Raw genomic sequence first — 16,494 nt, 5'->3', positions numbered from 1 at the left:
CAATGGACAATGGGAGATCCATGGGGAAAGGGGAAAGTTTTCCTATACTACTTTTGTGCAAAATCATTAGAATTGGCTTTTCTACTTCTGTAACCACACGGCATTTTTACCATATTTTCCTGAAAATACGACCTACCCTGAAAATAAGCACCAATCTGTTTTTTATGCATGTGCGTAATATAAGCTCTACCCCAAAAATAAACCCTAGTGAAGGTGGGGTGGGAGTGACCAGTATAGGAGACGACAAGCATGCATGGGCTGATGGTGTCTGGAAGCAGTCACAGCTCATGCAGCACAGATGAGTTGAGTACCTGTGCAAGCAGCAGACTGAAGCAGAGGTAGGGGGAGGCAAGTGATCCGGAAACACATCTCTTGAGAAAGCTAAGCATAGGTGGGCTGGAGCAGTGGCTGGCCATGTGGGGGGCTCATTTTCATGCAGTGACACCAGCAGCAGGCAGAGGCAGAGGCATGGGGGGGGGAGGACAGCGAATTGGATGTGATGCACAGGCCGTGGGAAAGCTGAGTACCGGTGAACCAGATAAGTGACTGGCAACAGGAGGCTCATCTTCATGCAGCAACACCAGCAGCAGAAGAGGCAGAGCGTGGGGGGTGGGAGGCAGGTGATCCGGATGCACCACACGGACTAGTCCATCACCGAGTCGGAGGAAGGAGATCCGGAGTGGTGGCTGGCCATGGGAGGATTATCTTTGTATCTCTTGGCTTGCCTGCAGCCCACGCAATACATCAGGATCACCTGCCTTCCGCTTCATGTCTTCCACTCTGTGCAGCCCCAGTGCGCACTGACCAAGGGACTGGCAGGCTGCAGCTGCTGCTAGATACCAGTACCTGAACGCTTGCTAGCTCTTGGGTGCACTAGGGTACGGAGCTTCCAGCCAGGCTGATTATCCTGAAACCGTGTTTCCCCAAAAACAAGTCCTAGTGCTTATTTTTGGGTCCAAAAGAAAATAAGACCAGGTCTTATTTTTTGGGAAACTCAGTAGTAAAGTTATACACTTGGTAAAAAAATATTCCAGGACTTCCTTTCGGCTTTCTAACCTAGTGGGACGGTTGACACAAACACTCATTCTTTCCACTATTTGTACTTCATAGCATAACTACATTTCAAAACAAAACAGAATTGTAAAGTAGATACAAAGATAACTGAAGAAGGTAGGTATTAAGCATAAGGACTGAATTTAAATTCTCCAGAAGGACAAAACTATAGCAATACTATATTATCTTTCCTCTATTATACCTGAATATTCCTCATCCTAATAATCTAAATTAGTTAATGCAAAATTTAACACTTGAACACATACATTAACAGACATACATAATATAATACATATAGATATAGAGTTCACTAAATTGGTATGGGAATGTAGATAATGTACCTGTCAGGGTTCCGATGGATGCCCTATTAAATCATGAGCCTCAAGCCAAGCTTCCAAAGAAACACAGTTATTTATTAGGAGCAACATGTCAGCACATACCCAAGTGAAGTCAGCTGTGACCCCATGTAATTTACATCCCAATTATGACCATTTCCCCCCTTCCCCCAGGGTATGTCATAAATCACATTCTCCAATGGAGCACTTTCATAGGCTGTAGAGATCACTCTCCCCTCCACCTGCTATGGGTAACCTGGGATTCAGCCTTGAGAGAGATAAGTCTGGAATGTGCATCTGTCTTTTGCTGCCATGCCATTTCATAAGTTTCCCATCCCCCCCTTTCCCATGGCAACTTGAGAGCACACCAGGAATGCTTTGCGAGTTAACAGTACCTTTTGCTTAGCCACTGCTGTTCAATTTATTCTCAGGCTTCAGCACTGTTATACTGATGTCACCTCTCTGCAATGTAATTACTTAGTAGAGTTGGAATTAATAAAAGATGTAATATTCAACTATTGTAAAGATATTGAGTATGACCTTGGGAAACAGGGTGAAGAGACTTCGCCATGGGAACAGTCAGATAAAAGGCAGCTTAGAATTTGAGCAGAGCAAGAGGCTCAGAAAAGACCCTTGATAAGTTTGGCTTAAAAGTGATGGGCGGGAGAAATGTGCACTCATACTTGCAGGAGTCTTTTAATGTAGCCTTACAAGAAAGTAGAATTAGCTCATCCATCATGTTTCCTGTCTAGTTTACCTCATAAGGTTGACATTAGTCTTGCAAGTCTGAAAGTACATCTCTTACTCAGTCTCCTTTACAGCCTAAGAAACTCTGTATGTGAATGTGTCTTCTGAGCCTCTTGGCCTATTGCATTCCAGCTGTGGGCTTGTTGCCTTTTATCTGAAGGTTGACTCAGCCTTCCATCCTTCACGGTCAATAAAATGAGGACCCAGATTATTGGGGGCAATATGCTGACTGTAAAACTGCTTAGAGAGGGCTGTAAAGCACTATGGAGTGGTATATAAATCTAAGTGCTATTGCTGTTGCTATCTGACCATTTTCTTGGCAGGTCTATGACAACTCACCATCGCCAGCTTGCCATGGTACAAGAGTTACACTAACATCAAAGAAATAATGGAATAGAATCATTAAAGAAAGGATGCCAAAGGAGGGACAAAATGAAATGTGAATGACAAACATTTAAATAATGGCAAGTCCCATTCCATTTCTTGGTTGCGTCTCTTCACCCTGTCTCCCAAAATCATGCCCACATACCATTATCTATCTGCTTAGCTGTCTCTTTTTCTCTCAAATGTATGTTTCAGCTATTTTTACAACCACCCATTTCTTTTTATTATACTAAGATATAGTATACTGTACTGGCTCAACAAATGCAGTTTAATGAGTTCCTGGCTCAAATGAGATGTGAAACAAGAACAAAATATACTCTAAGTGGAATTGGCCATACTTTTGGCTTCACCAGGACTTAGAATGCCTCATATTCTCTCTGTTGTGCTCAAGCACGATTCTTTCTGTGTGCGCATATAGCAATAAATGGCATTGATCAATATGAAGAGTGCAACACTACCCTATGCAAACTTGTACTCCCTGAATGTTTTTGATTATTCATCTGAAAGGTGCCATTTGAACAGAGTTGATATAGTCCAATGGGAATTTGGGACATAAGAAATAATCTGCTTATTCTCTGTATATGGAAAGTTGATACATTATTCTGCATTATTTTAGGATGACAATCTAGAGCACTGGCATAGCAAAGCCTGTAAATGTGATTGTCAAAGAAATCCAAACTCAGTGTGGTCCACTAAAACAGACAGTCTAGATTGCATGCCAGGTAAGTACCATCTTTTTATTATTACAACTCAAAATCAGCCTATTCAGTTTAATATTGTTCATATTGGGCTACATACCCATAATTATCAATCAGGAACTTCTTGAAAATTTTATGTGACTTGTATTATTGATTTGATTAGGTCAAGCTGCACATTCTCAAAGACATATAGCAAATGAAAATATATCCTTAAACTAATTACAGTTCACTATTTGCAAAATATTTCCTCCATTAAATGCAGTAGGGCTTCTTAAAGTGTCCATTATATATAAGAATAACTCAAAACAAAAAGAAGCTGTAGTATTGGGGAGGGGGGGAGCTTAATAAGAGGAGAAAATCCTTCTCACAGTGAATTGGCTTTAAAGTAAATAATAGCATCATTAAATAATTAATGTACTTGATTTGAAAGTCCCCAGACATCTGCTTGATAATTCTTATAGTCTACTGCAATTTTCTACAACAGAAGTATACCTCTTAAGTATATTACAGCTGAGTTATCTAAAGATTAGTTACTAAAATTAAACTTGCTTTGTTTGCAAATACTGTAGCCTACCACACTGGAGATGTTTTAACTCATTTTAGTTTTTGTTGTTTTAATACTTCTATACAACCTCTATTATCCAGATAGCATTCAGAAAATGCCTTCACTACAGAAACCACCACAATTGTAGGTATAATATTCAAACAGGGGCTGCATTTAAAAAAAAAGACAAAACAGAAAAACAGCATGTTACATCCCATATAGGAGCTCTTGTGAAATGAGAGGAAACATTCATTTAAATTCTATTGATATTAATTCTGTGAATTAAACAAGAAGAGTAAATTGATGATGGTTCATTTGTAAAGACTTTGGATTTGGAATGTACAACTCCAGGCTGTTCTTCCATGTTGTCAAATGATTCAACTAAAATACCTTCTTATAGAAAGTTCTAGGTTTTATAGACTTTGCCAGTCTATATCTTTTCAAGACAAAATAGCAAATTGTACTGATGTGCAGCTGTAAGTTTCCTGACTTGAAAATACTGGTTTATAGTATAGTATAGGTCAGTGGTCGGCAAGCTGCGGCTCGCAAGCCACACACGGCTCTTTACACATTTTAATGCGGCTCTTCTGTGTGCTGGGCGCCCGCTCACCTCCCTCCTCTCGGGCACTTCAAAACAAGCGCCCCTTTCCCTTTTTTCGACCCACAATGATTAGGGAGGATCCTGAAGTCGGGCGGGGACGAGAAGCAAGGAGGCAGAAAAAGAAACAGAGGCTAAGGAGCTTCCCCCCGCCCCCTCCCAGCAAAAATCTAACTGGGGAGCCGGGCGGGCAGTAGCAAATTAGCCGATCATGGGGCGGGGGGAAGCTCCTTAGCCTCCGTTTCTTTTTCTGCCTCCTCGCTTCTCATCCCCGCCCGACTTCAGGATCCTCCCTAATCAGGAAATCAGGAAAACTAGTACTGACCGTGTCAGTATTGTTTGGAATGGAGCTGAGCACAAGAGAGTCTTTAGAATAGAACAGAGCTGGAAGGGACTTTGGAGGTTTTCTAATTCAGCCGCCTGCTCAAGGAGAACCTATACCAGCTCAATAAATTGTGTATACATTGATGGCATTTTTTAAAAAAAGGCTTAGTCTGTAAAATGTTTCAAAAACTAAAGACAGCATGGCATAAATGAGTGGGATAAATAAATCAGCCCACTTTGTGAAATAAGTGGGAAACAGAATTAACACACAGCCTTGACCTTTTAGTTGTTTGGATGCCTGGAGTTTCTTGCCATGAGCCTTTCTATCCTATTTTAAGAAGAAATTACAATTGGAGTATGGCTGGCTGGGGAATTCTGGGAATTGGAGTCCACACCCCTTAAAGTTGTCAAAGTTGAGAAACAGGCTCACCTTCAGCTTTATGATTTTTAATTTGTGTGTGTGTGTGTGTGTGCCATTCCAGTCAGTCTTGATTACTTTATGATTGGGTATATGTGGAAATGGGTGAGTTAATTTGGTGGCCATGGGATTTGGTAACAAAGTTGTGGGAAGGGAACCTTAATGCGGGTGCGCTCAAAAGGCTTTCGAGGAAGTTGCAATCACAAATTGGTTTAGCATTCTTGGACAGTTCAGCATTACAAACGTTAAGTCATTTGGGATCCTTCAATGTTGCACGCTGGTTTTTGTTCACAACGTCCTTCCAAGCGTTGATACGTTTTCAGATTAATATGCTACTGCCCGCCCGGCTCCCTGGTTAGATTTTTGCTGGGAGGGGGCGAGGGGGGAAGCTCCTTGGCCTCCGTCTCTTTTTCTCCCTCCTCGCTTCTTGGGGCTCCACCAATGGGGGAGCAAGGCCCGCCCAGCGCCAGGCTTTGGGCTAACACAGAGGTCTGCAAAGTTGGCTGTTTTAAGACTGGTAGACTTCAATTCTCAGAATTCTGGGAGTTGAAGTCCACCAGTCTTAAGAGCCAATTTTGCAGATCCCTGGGCTAATATGATTGATGCCCTTGGTGGACTTCAATTCTCAGAATTCTGGGAGTTGAAGTCCACGAGTCTTCAAGCTGTCAGGTTTGAAGACCCTGGGGTTTTTTTTCTAAAGGGTTGGGGGTGCGAGGGTCTTGCAACTTGACAGCTTTAAGACTTGCATGCTTCAATGCCAGAGTTCCTGAGCCAACATGACTGGAGGAGGAATTTTTGGAGTTGAAGTTCACAAGTCTTAAAGCTGTCAGGTTTGAAGACCCCTTGGGGTTTTTTTCCTAAAGGGTTAGGGATGCAAGGATCTTGTAACTTGACAGCTTTAAAACTTGCGTGCTTCAAATGCCAGAGTTTATTGAAACTAAAAACAGTGTACCATCCTATGTATTTTCAGTTTTAAAAATGTGGCTCTCAAAATAAATTTCAATCGTGGTTTTGGCGAGATTTGGCTCAGTTGAAAAAAAAGATTGCCCACCACTGGTATAGGTGATTTTCTAATGATACAACTTCTACTTCTCTGCTTGAAAGTGTGCAAAATTAAACCCCCAAACTTCTCCAAATCCAAAAGAAAATAAGAAATAAAACTTCAATCATTCTTCAATGTCTCATCCTGTTCATAAAATTAAGTGTAGCACTTTTTGGAGCTGAATGTATCAAAAATTAAACTTTTTCACTCCAATCTGCACTGATTCCTCTTCATGTCTTCTTTGTCTTCTTTTACAGAGTGCCCCTATCATAAGCCTCTTGGTTTTGAATCAGCAGCTGTCACTCCAGATCAGATAAGCTGTTCCAATCCAGAGCAGTACACTGGCTGGTATGCTTCATGGATGGCAAACAAGGCCCGACTTAACGGACAAGGATTTGGGTAAACTGCGTTACAAGACATGTTTTCTAGCAATAAACTATACAAAAGATGTTTTAACCTCTAAACCCGTTACATAATATATGGAGCCTAACAATGACTTTTAAAATATATTTATGATTCCAGAACAATAAATATTTACTTCCATTAACAGTTGCTGGGGAAAATGTGGGGAGGTTACTGTTTCTGTCATTGTGAGCTTCTGAGAAGTATTTAGATAGCTACTGTCAGAACAAAATGGTGCATTAAATAAGGTTTTGTGTTGTGCTGAATCATGTTGTGATGGCTGTTTTTCAAGCTCTTTCTTTATCCTTGAGATATTCCTCCTTTTCCTGACATTATTCTATTACATGAATAATGAAAAAATAACAGCAGCTTTGCTGTTTATGAAGCAGGAAGAGAGGGAACTAAAATCAAATCTATATTGAAATGATAACTTTATTAGGCTAGACAAAGGTTTATGAAGCAACATGCAAGAGTTCTCAAGAACTCTTCATAAAAGATTAACAGGGTCAGTGACATTTGCACCCGATAAATACAATACTCTTAAATTGAGACTATTTCATAAAACGTGATAAAGCTTAATGCGATTTTCTTATATGGCATTTTATTTGAACCTGGTCACTGAGATTTATAAGTCATAAGCTTGGCTTTGCTGATTTGTAAACCTACCAAATAAGTTAATGTTAAAAATCATGACCAAGTTTATGTAGTTTACAGAACAGGAAACCGAGTCTAATCATAGAGGGCAAGGATGTTCCCAAAGTTTGCTAGAAATAAATTCATCATTCAAAAAAACTGCATAACACAAAGATAGGGAGCAAAATCCAACATATTGCTCTCTCAAAACTATCCTCAAAGGATATATGTTCCAGAAGTAGTTCAGTTTTCATCATGTGATGAATTTTCTCATTTACTGTTAAATATGTCCTATTTCACAAAAAAGCATCTGAGTATGCAAGGCAGTTGAAACTTGTAGCTTCAACAGGACAACAAGTGGTCAGAGGATGAAATAAAGTAATTGTTTACATGAAATAATTGTTTCCAAGATTCAGAAGAGCTAGCATGAGGCTTCCAAACATCCAGAAATCAAACAGAAGGCAACGGCTGACTCCAAGAGCTCTGCCCTACAGTGGGTGGTTTGGAGGTGTCTTCATCAGGATTATTATCTGAATCATTGCACCTGAATTTTTTTCTGCTTATTTTGATCCAGGTTCTGGCCATTTGCTGGCATCAGATTCATCTCTTGACTCATCCTCTAAAGATGAGCTGTTTATGGATGCTAAGTCAAAATGTATGCCTTATAAAGACATGTACTTGCCAATCGATGCCTTCCTTCCATAACTCTTCTAGGTGTGCCTGGCTCTCCAAATACCAAGATACAAACCAGTGGCTGCAGATTGACTTGAAGGAAATTAAAGTCATTTCAGGAATAATTACACAGGGAAGATGTGATGCTGATGAATGGATGACAAAATATAGTGTGCAATACAGGACTGAGGAGAATCTGAACTGGGTTTATTACAAGGACCAAACAGGAAACAATCGGGTCAGTATAAGATCCCTTCCCCATTTCTGAAGAAGTTCCATTATTTGTATCTATTCCAATAGCATATATTTCAGCTTCAAGATGAATAAAGAATGCCATTAAATCCATTCCATTGACTTAAATTTGAGACTACAATTACTATACCATTTTTGGCAACTGGCCAAATCTGGGATATACAGTGGGGCAAAAAAGTATTTAGTCAGCCACCAATTGTGCAAGTTCTCCCACTTAAAAAGATGAGAGAGGCCTGTAATTGGCATCATATGTAGACCTCAACTATGAGAGGCAAAATGTAAAAAAAAAAACCCAAACAATCACATTGGCTGATTTGGAAAGAATTTATTTGCAAATTATGGTGGAAAATAAGTATTTGGTCAATATCAAAAGTTCATCTCAATACTTTGTTATATATCCTTTGTTGGCAATGACAGAGGTCAAACGTTTCCTATAAGTCTTCACAAGGTTGGCACACACTGTTGCTGGTATGTTGGCCCATTCCTCCATGCAGATCTCCTCTAGAGCAGTGATGTTTTGGGGCTGTCGCTGGGCAACATGGACTTTCAACTCCCTCCAAAGGTTTTCTATGGGGTTGAGATCTGAAGACTGGCTAGGCCACTCCAGGACCTTGAAATGCTTCTTACAAAGCCACACCTTCATTGCCCGGGCAGTATGTTTGGGATCATTGTCATGTTGAAAGACCCAGCCACGTTTCATCTTCATTGCTCTTGCTGATGGAAGGAGGTTTGCACTCAAAATCTCATGATACATGGCCCCATTCATTCTGTCCTGTACAGGGATCAGTCGTCCTGGTCCCTTTGCAGAGAAACAGCCCCAAAATATGATGTTGCCACCCCCATGCTTCACAGTAGGCATGGTGTTCTTTGGATGCAACTCAGCAGTCTCTCTCCTCCAAACACGACGAGTTGTGTTTCTACTAAACAGTTCTATTTTGGTTTCATCTAACCATATGACATTCTCCCAATCCTCTTCTGGATCATCCAAATGCTCTCTAGCAAACTTCAGACAGGCCTGGACATGTACTGGCTTAAGCAAGGGGACACGTCTGGCACTGCAGGATCTGAGTCCCTGGTGGCGTAGTGTGTTACTGATGGTAGCCTTTGTTACGTTGGTCCCAGCTCTCTGCAGGTCATTCACTAGGTCCCCCCGTGTGGTCCTGGGATTTTTGCTCACCGTTCTTGTGATCATTTTGACCCCATGGGGTGAGATCTTGCGTGGAGCCCCAGATCGAGGGAGATTATCAGTGGTCTTGTATGTCTTCCATTTTCTAATTATTGCTCCCACAGTTGATTTGTTCACACCAAGCTGCTTGCCTATTGCAGATTCAGTCTTCCCAGCCTGGTGCAGGTCTACAATTTTGTTTCTGGTGTCCTTCGACAGCTCTTTAGTCTTCACCATAGTGGAGTTTGGAGTGTGACTGTTTGAGGTTGTGGACAGGTGTCTTTTATACTGATAACAAGTTCAAACAGGTGCCATTGATACAGGTAATGAGCGCAGGACAGAGGAGCCTCTTAAAGAAGAAGGTACAGGTCTGTGAGAGCCAGAAATCTTGCTTTTTTTTAGGTGACCAAATACTTATTTTCCACCATAATTTGCAAATAAATTCTTTCCAAATCAGCCAATGTGATTGATTGGTTTTTTTTTAACATTTTGTCTCTCACAGTTGAGGTCTACCTATGATGCCAATTACAGGCCTCTCTCATCTTTTTAAGTGGGAGAACTTGCACAATTGGTGGCTGACTAAATACTTTTTTGCCCCACTGTACAGGTATAAAAACAGATCTCTTCTGAACACCCTAGATTATCAGCCAAATATATTATGCCTATATTCACTCCTTTCTATCTCTTAAGTTTATCAATGTTGTTTCATGCATTTCCATTAACCCAAATTACTTAGGGTCTTTCCCAGTGTATATTTAACTGTGGTAAGAACATGGTCTTGCAGTCTCTTTTTTTCTGCTGTGTCTTTATGTTGTTGTCTTCATCTCACCCCCAACCAATACTTGAGTCAGCCTTGAGTCAGCCTTAGTTAAGTATTTAAAGATAGTTTGCCACTTAAACAGGCAAGAAACTATGGAAGTTTTATTATGGGTACAATCTGGCATACTTCATCAACCATGTAATCATTTTTCAACCAACAACTGTTGGCCACTATAAGTAGATGCAGATATGCATTCTCCTCTCCAATCTTGGTCATTGCCCTTTCAGGCCAAATTTGACTTCCTCCTGCCCCACACTTGCCAGGCCTCCAAGACAATGCCCATCTTGTACCTATTGAGAACTGGTTTGGAAAAAGGGACCAGCTTGACTAAAAGGTGGCAGGCACAGAGTGGGGTGGGTGGGTAGTAGCTGCATATTAGAGAATGAGGAAATTCCCACTATACTATGCAACATGGGCTCCTTTTAAATACAAATTTACTCTTTCAGAAGATTATTAAATTGTGTTTAAAATAATCTAACAACAGCTAGCAGGTATTCAAAAGAAGCCTGGAAAGGTTTAGTGCACTTCTAGAAGAGCACTTAACCTGTATTTGAAAATAGCTCAATAAAGATTGACAGGTGCTAGGGGTGAGACCATGGAATCAAGTGAAATATTTTATGATCCAATCTGTGTCAGTCACCAGGACCAGAGGTTTGTCTTCCTGGCTTTTGGACTCTTCAGGGAATTTCTCTCTAGCAGTCTGTACTTTGGGTTGTTCTGTGTGTGGTATTTATATGGTTTATAAAGACATGGGGGAGGGGAAAGCTAATGACCAGATTGCAAGAACACAAGCGAGTAGTGAGACAAGGAAACCTGAACTCATTGGTAGCCTCACACTGCAATGAACAAGGACATATATTCAATTTTGCAGCTACTAAGATTGTTGGACGAGCAGATAAAAAACAGGCAGGGAAGTGATTGAAACCCGGGAAACAGGCCCCTTGTCAATCAACAGGAGTGCTGATTTACCACCAGCTTATCAAGTACTTGGGAAGCGAAAGCTTGTCAGCACAAGAAAACAACAACCAATCACTTAATCGCCAGCCATCAGCACAAGTCACAACAACCAGGCACCATATAAATACCACACAGAGAATAGCCCAAAGCACACACACTGCTAGAGAGAAGTTCTCGGAAGATTGGCTCCAGCACAAGTCTGAAACCTCAGAAGAGGTTTCTCTGGTCGCAGTGACCAACTTAGATCGGATCCTGCAACATTATCCTGGGACCACTGTTCCCTCTAACGTGCGCGGCTGTGCGGCCGCGCATGTGGCAAGAAAACACTGCGCAGCAATTTCCAACTGCCGCGCAGTGATTTCTACTGTCACAGGCGCCGAAGGCTGGGGAGGTCCTTTGCAGACGGCTAGAACTGGGCGCCCGCAAAGGACCTCCCCGGACTTGTTTGATGAGCGCGGGGTGACTGAGTTCAGCAAACCAAGCCCGGGGAGGTCCTTTGTGGGTGGCCAGTCTTAGCTGCTTGCGCCCGGCGCTGCGGCTAAAGTAAACCCCCAAAGCTCCTGCCACTACCGGAATATCTGCTGCCGCCTCCTCCTCCTCTAACAGCACCACCACATTTGCTGCCCAACGCTGCGGCCGAGGTGAAGCCGCCAAAGCTCCCGCCGGCGTCCCCGCCCGTGGCAGCGGTGCCTCCCCCTCCGTTCGGAGCACCTGAGATGGGCCCCGCGTTACCCATGCCCCCTCCTCCTCTGCTGTGCTTTTGAGGAGCCATGAGGCCGCGGGAGCCAGTAGGAAGGTGGTGGAGGGGGCGAGAGCAGGGGGGAAAGGCCTCATGGCTTCTCAAAAGCACGGCGGAGGAGGAGAAGGCAGCAGGGGTAACACGGTGCCGAGCTCAGGTGCTCTGAGTGGAGGGGGACGTGCCGCTGCCGCTGCCACGGGCGAGGGCGCCAGCGGGAGCTTTTGCAGCTTCACCTCAGCCGCAGCGCCGGGCAGCAAATGTGGTGGTGCTGTTGGAGGAGGAGGAGGAGGAGGTGGCAGCTGTTATTCTGGTGGCGGCAGGGGCTCGTCGGCATCTTCAGCAGCAGCCCTGCCCCCTTTGAAAAAAACCGAAGATGGAGCAGATCCACGGAGATGATGTCGCCGCAACATGACTGGAGGAGGGATTCTGGGAGTTGAAGTCCACAAGTCTTCAAGCTGTCAGGTTTGAAGACCCCTGGGTTTTTTTTTTCTAAAGGGTTAGTGGTGCCAGGATCTTGCAACCTGACAGCTTTAAGACTTGCATGCTTCAATGCCAGAGTTCCTGAGCCAACATGACTGGAGGAGGAATTCTGGGAGTTGAAGTCCCCAAGTCTTCAAGCTGTCAGGTTTGAAGACCCCTTGGGGTTTTTTTCCCTAAAGGGTTAGGGATGCAAAGATCTTGTAACTTGACAGCTTTAAGACTTGCGTGCTTTAAATGCCAGAGTTTCTGACCCAACATTTTGGTTGCTAAGCAGGAGCGTTGTTAAGTGATACTATATAACACTTCTAATTAAGCGGGTACCTTGAATAAACATAACTTTGAGTTTCAAATAATACTGATTTCGTTGTTGTCTTAGGTGACACCTGTGAAAAAAATTCAGGTGCTGCTCAGGCATGAAAATGTGCCGCTCAAACACTATACTTTTCTGCTCACACTGAAAAAAAATTAGAGGGAACATTGCCTGGGACATGTACATTTGGGATATGTATATTTGCCTTCATGAAATATTTCAATTGAAGCACAATGTCAGTCACTTATAACCTTTACATTATAATTTTTAAAAATCTTTAACAAGCCATATAAGGGATGAAGGAAGATGCTGAGTATATTACTAATACAGTGTATAAACATATTTTAGTCAAGGAGAGTTAGGTTCTTCTCCCCAAGCAGAATTTAGTAATTGGTTCTATGTTAGTTGCTTCTAGGGCAGTGGTGGGATTCAACCAGTTTGCACCACTTTGGGAGAACCGGTTGTTAACTTTCTGAGCAGTTTGGTGAACTGGTTGTTGGAATTATTTGAATCCCACCACTGTTCTAGGCACAAACTATCAGCAACCTTACTGGGCAAGTCAAATACACAGTCATTTAAGGCAGTAAAATTGTTTCCAAATTTTTGGGTGCAAAATTAGAAGAATGTTAAGTCTTAAGCTCTCTTTTTTCCCTTGCTCTCCTACTTCATTTTCTCTAGATTTTCTATGGAAATTCAGACAGATCATCATCTGTGCAGAACCTTTTGCGCCCACCCATTGTTTCTCGTTACATAAGGTTGATACCCCTTGGCTGGCATGTGCGCATTGCTATCAGGATGGAGCTGCTGGAGTGCATGAATAAATGTGCTTAAACTTCAGTCATCTGGGAAGAAACAGGTTTTTTAAAATAAAGATATAACAGTATAATTAATACAACAAATAAATTCACTGACTATGAGTTCAGTGTCTATTAAAATTATATACCTTATCCAATACCTCCGGTGACTTATATTCTCCGCAGCTTCAGGAAGTTAATAAAATTCTGTATATTAATAAAATAAATCAAGATGGAATAAATTGGAACCTTACACCTCAGTAAAAGGAAAGCCATACAAAAGAAATATAGATTTCTTAGAGGTTAACCAAAGATGACTGCAATGCTTTTGTAGGTTCTGGTAGACAATATGCAACATATGTTTTTCAGAGCTTTAGTGTGCATTCTGTGAAGATATTCCCCATTACGTTACTATTTCCCAAAAATAGAGGAAGAAAACGAGTCTGACCTATGTAGATCATCATTCTATTCTTACATGCAGAACTGTGGTAGCATTTCATTGCCATGCCACACTGCCAGGACTCCTGATTTAGTGAGCACAACTGGGACTGGCAACTCAATCATTATTCAAAACAGTAATTAAGTGAAACCAAAACTGCTCTTATGATTTTGCTTCAGCTTTCCTTTGCTTTACAGACCTGCAAAGGTTGTAAATATGAGGATTGGTCATGAAGTTACTTTTTAATCATTTTTCCAACTGTGAATGGGTGGTAAATGAGGTAGTCACTATATGAGGACTACCTGTGGTTTTTCTTAACTTGGGGATGTGTGTATTTTACAAATTCCAATATTTTCACTTTATATGGCAACTTGTTGCCCAAGGAGGAACGCTTCCCAGAAGTCCCTACAGTAAAAAAATCACATTGTTTGGAGAGTTTTATTTCTATGATTGGATAAACCAACCGTGAAGACCTTCACGTGTGTTAACCCTTCCCTAAAGGTTGCATTTTCCTTCTCTGAACATTTTTCTTATCAAAACAATCTGTTGAAACCAATTTTAAGAGAAAAGCCTATAAATTCACATACATGTACTCACGCACTCACGCACACATACACACAAAGGGAATTCCCTTCTGTGTATCTTCCAACCGTGAAAGGAATGCTATAGAATATGGACCTAGGCTTTATGTAATTCTGTATTGCATATTCATTTAAGTTCAATAAGATTATAGGAAAACATTACTTATAATTTGTAATGGTATTTTAATCATTATACTGTGTTATACTTCCTTTCAGATTTCTATTACATTAAGTATGACTAGAACGTCCTAGATTTCATAAAATATTGGTAGAAGTATGATATTATTCTAGTAGTAAAAGAATATCCTGGCTGCTACTGAGTTAGATATTATGTGAGTATCATATGACCATGTAATCACCATGTAATTTAGCTAATGTCAATAATATAGTTTCTTTTAATTTTATTTTTTAGACATTCCAATTTACAAATCTAAAGTTATGCATCTAGATTTGTGTTTATGTAGCAAATTCAGTGAGTGACATTGTAAGCATATAGAATAATTATCTTACAGGAGTTTGGTGAAATAAATGTTACATAGATGCACAGAGGTATTTAAATGATTATTAATAATCATTAGTCATAATTATTGAACTTTTAGATGTAAGATAATTCAACTTAATAAAGACAAAGTTAATTTTACTGACCGGATCTTCTTTTTCATGTTGAATTAATCATGAGTTTACAGTGAATTAATTTTTTTATAATTCCCTATGGAAGCAATATAGATTTAAATAAAAGTAATTCTAATTCTTTTCTCTACAGTTTTTATTACCTTTTCAAATAGCTATGCTTTAAATCAACAGTCATGTCTCCATTGTTAACACCATAATTAGGTTAGGATTTTTTTAATAGACCAGTTCACTGAACTTATTCTCATTTTGAACATAGAGGAGTTTGTGCCTTTGTTGCTCAGCTGAGTTCCATGTCCATATTGATAACATAGAAAGTTACAATGAGGACCACCCTGGCCATTCACTGTGACTGAATGCAAATCTTACCAGTTTTTAATTATCTTAACAGAAGAGATTTCTTACTGCAGACGGTTTATGGTTCAGTAGGGTTTCACTAAACCAACTTTCTAAAATATAGGCAATCCTCAATTTACAATGGCAATTGAGACCAGAATTTCTGTTGCTAAGTGATCCAGTTATAAAGCAAGAGTGTGCAAGAAGTGCGAGTCGGGAAGGGAATTCCATTCATAAACACTATTCAGTGCATTACAGCTTCAAACGTTGCTAAACAAATAGTTGTAAGTTGAGGACTACCCATACCTAATTAAGGGTGCTTATTATTACGTAGTTCCTTGTGTGACAGTAATGTCATAGCTGCCAGTCATAGCAGCAGCAGCACAGAGGAAGCATTTCCCTTATAACCACAAGAAAAAATCCCACTGAATTTACTTGAATTATTTTTTAAAATAAAATATTATTATTTAGGTTAAGCCTGTCATTAGGAAGTCGACATGATTTTGGGCAAGGAGCAGAGGACAGAGATTGAGATCAAAGCTGTGGTCATCCTCTCCATATTTATCTGGTTTTTCCATTAATTTTTGCTCATCTGCCTCAGTAGTACTTTTCTCACCCTCTCTTTCCAACCAAAATACCTTTCCCAGATTGAGATTTATAGATTAAAAAATAAAGAAGGGTAGGAATTTAGTTGGAGCAATTAGCCAGTGAATAAGAAGGTCACTGTGATAACAGTTTTAAGAAAATAATTCAGAACCATAGTTTTAAGGTGGCAGATAAATTATACCATTGTTACTTTTATTGTACAGTTTATTGTAGTTTTGGAAATTTGTGCTGATGTTCTGCGAATCACCCAAAGATCTATCAGGAAATCCAAATCTGGCTTTTGGTCTATTCTTGCAATGCTTGATGCAATGCTTGCAACCCTTAAGTGTTAAATCTTTTGCTGTACCCAGAGATAACAACGTTCAGCATTGACATCCTTCACAGGTTTTCAACACTGCCATCAACCTGGATGTCTTGGGTTGCATAGTGAACATCAGCGGAAACCTGAAATTCAATAAGTATTTGGAAATTAATGGGTCTCTCATTAATTTTGTTTGGAATGCAGTGTTTTCTGAGGTACTCCCCACCAATCCCA

The 16,494-nt window shown here is 40.7% G+C and overlaps 1 protein-coding gene across 1 annotated transcript; it reads left to right on the top strand.

Moving 5' to 3' along the window:
* The first annotated feature begins 3,124 nt into the window (after positions 1-3,124).
* RS1 (retinoschisin 1) lies at positions 3,125-13,414 on the top strand. The gene is made up of 4 exons (XM_081949459.1): positions 3,125-3,241; positions 6,401-6,542; positions 7,893-8,088; positions 13,252-13,414. Exons 1-4 carry the CDS (start codon positions 3,235-3,237, stop codon positions 13,402-13,404), a joined length of 498 nt encoding a protein of 165 aa, XP_081805585.1. The 5' UTR covers positions 3,125-3,234; the 3' UTR covers positions 13,405-13,414.
* The last annotated feature ends 3,080 nt before the right edge of the window (positions 13,415-16,494 follow it).

Source organism: Natrix helvetica (genome assembly GCF_964273705.1).
Source record: "Natrix helvetica genome assembly, chromosome: 3".
Taxonomy (NCBI): domain Eukaryota; kingdom Metazoa; phylum Chordata; class Lepidosauria; order Squamata; family Natricidae; genus Natrix; species Natrix helvetica.
The sequence above is the reverse complement of the archived record's forward strand: the minus strand, read 5'-3'. Positions and strand labels throughout refer to the sequence as shown.

What these genes read in the sequence shown, in the direction of transcription:
- RS1 (XM_081949459.1), top strand. An exon ending in CTTAACGGACAAGGATTTGG is followed by an intron (nt 6,543 to 7,892) that starts GTAAACTGCGTT and finishes TAACTCTTCTAG; the next exon opens with GTGTGCCTGGCTCTCCAAAT. An exon ending in ACCAAACAGGAAACAATCGG is followed by an intron (nt 8,089 to 13,251) that starts GTCAGTATAAGA and finishes CATTTTCTCTAG; the next exon opens with ATTTTCTATGGAAATTCAGA.